This window comes from Phascolarctos cinereus, unplaced genomic scaffold (assembly GCF_003287225.1).
Source record: "Phascolarctos cinereus isolate Bilbo 61053 unplaced genomic scaffold, phaCin_HiC Scaffold_726;HRSCAF=1367, whole genome shotgun sequence".
In the NCBI taxonomy this organism is placed as follows: Eukaryota; Metazoa; Chordata; class Mammalia; order Diprotodontia; family Phascolarctidae; genus Phascolarctos; species Phascolarctos cinereus.
Window position 1 is genome coordinate 373287392 of NW_027556098.1, and position 7500 is coordinate 373294891.

Here is a 7500-nt window from a genome sequence, read left to right on the forward strand (position 1 = left end):
CTTCTCAAAATAATGTTTTTATACATAAAAATACATAGAATTACAAAGGAGACAAAATATAATGAAATAGTTACATAAAATATTTTGTTTAAAAACTCTTTTGGACCCCAAATTAAGAAGCCTTGTGCACAGATGATCTGTAAATGATTCCATGAAGAAATGACTGTGGCATTGAGCAAACTACTTTTGACTCTATGATTATTCAAATCAAGAGAGTGGGCTCATTTGTTAGCTTGGGCTATGATTATCAATTCCAGTTTGGGAGAAGAAGGTCCCCCAATGGGATTCATTCTTACAGGTCCCTCATTAGCCTAGAAGAAACCATATCACCACTTAGCACCTCCAAATCTTAAAAGATCATCTCTTCCAATACCCTCTCTTAACTGAGATCCAGAGTAGGGAAGTCACTGGCTCAAGGTCATGAAATAAGTGGTTCCATGGGCTCAGGGTGTGTGGGGATAATACAGACCAAATTCAACCTCCAGAATCCTGACTAGGATCAGACTGCTAGAGCTGATGTGGACCTCAAAAGACCGCTTAACATATAAAGAAACAGCCTGAGAGAGGTAAAGGTCACATAGCTAGTCAGTTGCAAAGTGGACTTCAACCTAGATCTTCTAACCCTAAGTCAATTCTTTTGACTGCCATCCCTAGGATAAGTGGCCTTCCCCCACTAATTCCCATCACCAATCCCCCTTTCCCTCCCCTCCCCCACAACACTTTTCTTTCCTTCTTTCTACCTCTCCTCAATAGAAATGTGGATTGCCTAAGCCACAGGATGCTGAGGTTGATAATCTGCGTAAGGGAGACATAGAGACTCCCTACTCTAGAGCAAGCTTCTCTATAAGCATTGTGAGCCCCAGACCCCTCACAGCAGAAAAGCTACCCATCACAGGTTAGTATGGGATCAGGGGACTATATTCAAAGGCTCCTTCTGCCACCCACCTCCCATGGGAGGGGGCAATGGGACAGGTGTCAGATCTCTAGCTCAGGAATCAGAGAAAGAGGGCCTGGGGAGGAAGGAACCAGTAGGGACCAAAAGGGCCTTTGCCAGACTCCACTACCAGATCTAAATGTGCCCCCACAGCCTTGCCCAGCTCTGTCTGACCTCCCCATCATCATACCTGTCTCCTTTGCTTCTTCGTTTCTGTAGCGTTTTCCCCTTGGGTCGTCTCTCGCTCCCAAGGCAGAACACCCCACCAGGCCCTGTCACCCGAATTGATTCGAGGCCCTTTGCCGACTTCTTAAAGGTGAACTCCACAGCCTCCCCTTCCTTCAGGCTTCGGAAACCTTCCATATGCAGCTTACTCTGAGGGGTGGGAAGACATGGACAGCTTTAGATCATTTAGGCCTTTGTATCTCCAGCACCTAGGACAGTACCTTGCAGAGCAGAGACACTGATTTGTAACTGTTTGTTAAAGGAATTTATCCAGGCAAGAAGATAAGAGAGAGTGTGGGACTGTAGGAATTCACCCTGTTCCTGATGGAATTGGTGGGTGGGTGGGGGTTGTAGAAGCTCTGGATGCACCTGGGGAATAGACCAGCTCCTCTGGGACAGAGCTGCAGGTACTGCAGATACTAACAATGCAAGGATCATATACATTATGGATAGACACCATGGATCTATTACATTCCAGAAATAACACACTTTCTCATTCCTTTGACACGAAACCAATTTTTTTTTGAGCACCAGCATTCTCCTGGTGATGCTATTATGTATGATTCTGAATCACAGAAGACCACAATAGCCAAAGAATCACAATTATAGGTGATCTGAAGACCAATGGAGAAGTATCTGGCACGGAGGAGGGGGGGAATGGAAAGCATAATTCAAGGTAATCAGCACAAAAGGACTCATCATTAAAATGGGATGGTGGGAAAAGGAGGTGGGCCAGTCACCCCCATGTCATGTGTCAAAGGTAGGACTTGAACCCAGTTCTTTCTGGGGCTCAGAGTGAGAGACAACAGGTCCAGAAACCCAACATATTAAAAAGACTCAGAGGAAGACTTCCAGAAAGGTTGATCTCTGCACAGAGAAGGCCTCTATACCCCCATGGATGACAAGTGTGAAAGCAGGGTGATCAAAGTTATTCCCAGTGGAGAGAGTGCTGGGTCTGGAGTCAGGAAGATCCTGAGTTCAAATCCAGACTTAGATGCTCACTAGTGGTGAGAACCTGGGCAAGTCACTTAATCTCTGCCTACCTCAGTTTCCTCATCTGCATAATGCGGATAATAAGAATACCTAGCTCCTAGGGCTGTTGTGAGGATCAAGTGATCTGACAATGGTAAATGCTTATCACAGCACCTGACACGTAGTAAGAACCATATAAATGTTAGTTATTATGTGTGTGTATGTCTTGTTTTGTGTTTTTTGGTTTTTTTTAGCCAGACTTGTAACTTTATTAGTATAGAAAACTTCAGGTCACGAATTACATCTACCAGTGCAAATCATCAGCTGGTTGGCAACTTAGGAGTTTTAGAAAGCTGGCTCTGGCACAGAAGTTAAATGACTTGCCTAGGGTCACACAATCACTTTGTGTGAGAGGCAGTACTTGAACCCAGGTCTCCTGTCTCCAAGGATAATTCAATAACAACTCTGTTATGCTGCCTCTGTAAAACTGTATATGTGTGTGCGCACATGCACAGGAGCACAATAGGCTGATGGGGTTGGTATTGGCCCTGAGATTTCATTGGTCTAAGGAAATCCAGATGGGTTAAGTTTCTTTTACTGATGCAGAGCAGTAGTTTCTCTGCAACTAGAGGATTGGCTTGAACAATGAGAGGTGAAAAAATTTGTCCAGGGTCATAAACAGGGAAATCATAGGAAATCTTATGTCTAATATAAAAGAAAAAGTGCTAGAACTGCAATCAGGAAAAACTGAGTTCAAATGCCACCTCTGATGCTTGTTAGTTGTGTGACCTCTCAGCCTCTGTTTCTTCATTTGTAAAATGGGCATAAGAATACCTATCTCATAGGGTTGCTGTGAGCTCCCATTTTGAAACTTTAAAAAAACTCCTCAAAACTTATCAGTGTCAGTTATCTCAGGAGCACCCAGGGGCCAGATGGACAGCCTACAAAGAATAAAACTGGTCCCTCTGGAGTGGAGCTGGATTTAGAACCTCCATGAATGTTCTCTCCTTCCTCCAGAGAACCTAGAGTTTAAATCTCCCCCCGGCTACTTGTTACCTATGTGACTTTGCTAAGTCATTTCCTCTCCCTGGGCCCCAATTTCCTCATCTGTAAAATGAGAATTGAACGAGATGACCTCCATGGAACCTTCTGTCGCAAAATCTATCTTCCCCATCAGCTCCCAGCCCCAAACCACAACTCGTGGTTACAGTTACAAAATCATCGGGAGATGGTCTTTCTGCAGATACAGAGTTGGAGGGGCAGACAACACAGCCTTCTCATTGCTGACCTCCTACTTGTCACAAAATACCTACTTCGTGCACACAGGGACACACAGAACAGCTCACGAGTCACATGCCCCATCCCACCCTCCCAGTTACACAGATGTTCACAAGATATATCCCGGCTCTCTGAGCACCCCCGCACCTTGTGAGGAGGTCTAGAGGCAACAAGTCCTAATAAAAAGGACACTGGCCTTAAGTCCTCAGTCATCTTCTGTGGTTCCCAATTGCCTTCTCCAATTTGGCTGGTTGAAATCCTCTTCCTTGGAGGCCCAGATCAGATTTGACTTCTTCCAAGGAGCCTTTTCTTTTCTTTCTTTTTTTTTTTTCTTGGTGGGGGGAAGAGGCAATCGGGGTTAAGTGACTTGCCCGAAGTCACACAGCTAGGAAGTGTCTGAGGCCAGACTTGAATTCAGGTCCTCCTGACTCCATGTCTGGTGCTCTATCCACTGCACCACCTACCTGCCACAAGGAGCCTTTTCTAACCTTTATCCAAGAACGTTCTCTCCTTTCTCAGTGTTCATAGAGATGACTCAGGTTTTTATCAACTCTTGTATTGACCTGAATTTTAGTCCAAGCTCTGTTAACCAACCTGTTGATCCTGGGAAAATTCCTCTCAGCATTTCAGCCTCAATTTCATCTGTAAAATGAGACTGGCTACTCCATCTTAGAAAAGTGATGGGAAAAGTACTATATGTACACTTTAAATTGCTAAAGAAGATGTGAACTCCTGTCCTTATTATCTGTTTTCTTTTTTCCCCCCCCTTGACTGGAGAGTCAGGCCCTAGGGCAACGCCATTGGGAGGGGTAAGGGAGGCTGAGATCCCCGTCTAGAGAACTCCCTCAGGGTTTAGGTCCTAACAGGGGTGGGGAACTTGTGGCCTTGAGGCCATACGTGGCCCTCTAGGTCCTCAAGGGCAGCCCTTTGACTGAACCCAAACTTCACAGAACAAATCCCCTTAATAAAAGGATTTGTTCTGTAAATCTTGGACTCAGTCACAAGGCTGCACCCAAGGACCTAGAAGCAGGTTCCCCACCCCTGGCACTTCAGGAGATTGGAGAAGGCTCTGGATTCACTGTGTGTACACACACACACACACACACACACACACACAGAGAGATACCTATATATATATATATATATATATATATATATATATATACATATATATATATATACATATATATATATATACATACATATATACATATATATATATATATATATATATATATATATATATATATATATATATATATATATACACATATATATGGGGTCATGCAGAGTCAGAGATGACTGAAATGACTGAATAATAACAATAACACGCATACACACTATATAGATGGATAGATGGATGGAGGTAGGGAGGGAGGGAGGGATGGAGAATAGTATGGACTAGGGAAGCCGAGAGGCCTCATTCTAATTCTCCTGAAGTTCCCATTCCCTTCAGCTACACATTTGGACACCCAGGAATTAACTTGGTCTTCTTCAAGTTTCTTTCCCTTTTAACATTCTGCCCTATCCCACTTAAGCAGTGTGTTAATTGAAGTTTTTCCTTTGAGCCCCTTCCCTAGAGATTGTGGTCGAGTTGCCTGGGGATGGGAAAAAGTCCCATTATCCTCAGCTCTTGTTCTCTCCTAGTCCCTCCCCAGTCCCCAAGCCCAGAGTCTTTTGTCTCCTCCTCCTTGCTGAATGCCCAGGTTCCTTCTGCCAGGCCTGGGCCCCGGTTCTGTAGCTCACACATACCTTTTGCCTCATGTCTTCCTTAGGAAAACAGTGACAGGACGAAACAGAGACAAACACAAGATGGCCACACGAGAGCCCTAAGACTGTGTATCTTGACTCTTCTGCCCTCCTTCTGATCCCCCACCTTGGGCCCCTCTACCCTCTCAGCCCCTTTTCTTTGGACTTTGCTCCTGAATCTGCTTTCTAGCTAAAGTTTACCTCCTGTCCCAGCTAATGTCCTGGTTTCAGGTCTAGTCCTTTGCTCCAAGGGAAAAACAGCTGTGTACTTCTACTTTGTCAATCAATCAATCAATCAATCAATTAATAAGCATTTATTGTTATACACCTGTGGCCCCAGGGTGAACACAGTGCCTGGCACACTGTAGGCACTTAACACGGTAGTGGATTAATACTTAATGACTGATTTTATGATTTCCTCTTTCTAGGCCTCACTTCCTTCCCCTGCAAAAACAGGTTGGATTATATGGTCCCTCAGGCCCCATCCAGCTCTAACATTCCAGGATTCTTTCCACTCTGCATCTTTTCCTCAGTCCAGCCTCTTTGCCATCCCTTAACCTTTCTCAGCCAGAAGAGAACAGATGAGGAAAAACCCCCAGGTCTGGTTAAGGGATTTCTCCATTTGAGGGAATAGTGAACTCTCACCACAAAAAATCTTCTAGAGACAGCTAGGTGGCAAAATGGATAGAGTGCTGGGCCTGGAACCAGAAAGACCCAAGTTCAAATCTGGTCTCAGACGCTTACCACCCGTGTGACCCTGGGCAAGTCACTTACCTGTTGTCTGCTTCGATTTACGTTATCTACAAAAATGGGGATAACAGTAGCACTGCAAGGGTTGTTGTCAGGATCAAGTAAGATGAAGCATTTTGAAGATATCGTAGTGCTATAGAAATGCTAGATATTATTCTAGCCCTAACACCCTACATCCTCAGGGCCTTTCTATGATCTCACAGCATTTTGTCTGTACTTCCCCCATATTTATCATACTTCTATTGGGCATTGGGGTTATTTACATTTTTGTCTTTTATCCCTTTCCCCATTAAACTTGATACTTACTAACTATGTGGTCCTGGGTATGTTTCTTAACCTCTTCCTGCCTTAGTTTCCTCATCTGTAAAATGGAGATAATAGCACCTAACTCTCAGGGTTCTTGTGAGGATTAAATGAGACAATATTGTAAGGTGCTATAAAAGTTAGCTATTATTATTATTCTAGAAATGGAATTACAGACTCCTTTAAAAAGTTGGAACTGAAGCCCAGAGGTGAAGGGATTTGCCCAAGGTAACCCAAGGGCAAATGAAAAGCCAAATGGTGTTGAGGGTAGTTCCAGCCAGCCTGGAAGCCAGGAAAACTTGGGTTCAAGGGCCTCCTCTGAACTTGGGAAAGGGAAAGGGAGTAAGCGTTTACATAGCACCTACTGTACACCGGGCCTGTGCCAAGCACTGGAGTGACTCACAACCTCTCAGTGGTCTAGACGACTCTCTAACCTAAGACTGTAAGTGGCAGAGAAGGGCCCAGGAGCCTTCCCAGCCCCTCATAATTCCAGTGCCTTCTTTCTGTTAATCATTTCTTATTTACCCTGTTTGTAGGGACAGCTAGGTAGTGCCATAGTGCACAGAGCCCCAGGTCTGGAGTCAGGAAGACTCATCTTCTTGAGTTCAAATCCAGTCTCAGACACTTACTAGCTGTGTGACCCTGGGCAAGTCACTAACCTTGTTTGCTTCAGTTTCCTCATCTGTCAAATGAGCTGGAGAAGGAAATGGCAAAGCACTCCAGTACCTGTGCCAAGAAAACTCCAAATGGGGTCACAGAGAGTTGGACACAACTGAAGGAAGAGTTTGTTTGTATATCTTAGTTTTCATGTCACCCCCCCCCCATTAGGTTGTAAGCTCCTTGAAGATAGGGGCTGTCTTTTGCCTCTTTTTGCATCCAGTGCTTAGCACAGTACCTGGCACATAGTAGGTGCTTAATAAATGCTTATTGACTTGACTGAGAAGATGCCCACCTGAATGGGCAGAGCAAGTTTCCTATCAGAGAGATCCTTGTTCCAATGAAATCACAGGTCCAATCCCTACTTGCTATCTCTCTAATCCCAGAGGAAGATGGGTGACAGTGATGACAACACCTATCTATGCACCATCCATTATTAATAGTGACTCTTATTTCCACAGGACTTTCAGGTTTACAAAGCATTTCCCTCACAACTGCCAGGTGAGGTGAAGCCCTAGAAGTATTAGCATTTCCATTTTACAAAAGACAAAAGCCTAGGGAGTTGGAGTGACTTGATCTGTTAAGTGTAAGCTTCATGAGGTCAGGGACCATGTCTTACTTATCTTTTACAC

General features: G+C 44.4%; 1 protein-coding gene across 1 annotated transcript in view; it reads right to left on the reverse strand.

Annotated features, from left to right (window-relative positions):
* The window catches only part of LIN28A (lin-28 RNA binding posttranscriptional regulator A), a 27120-nt gene that overhangs the window by 1123 nt on the left and 18497 nt on the right, over positions 1-7500 (reverse strand). The window contains exon 3 of the mRNA XM_020982978.2: positions 1125-1309. Within this exon, the coding sequence (XP_020838637.1) occupies positions 1125-1309 (185 nt within the window). The remainder of the gene's footprint in view (positions 1-1124; positions 1310-7500) is intronic.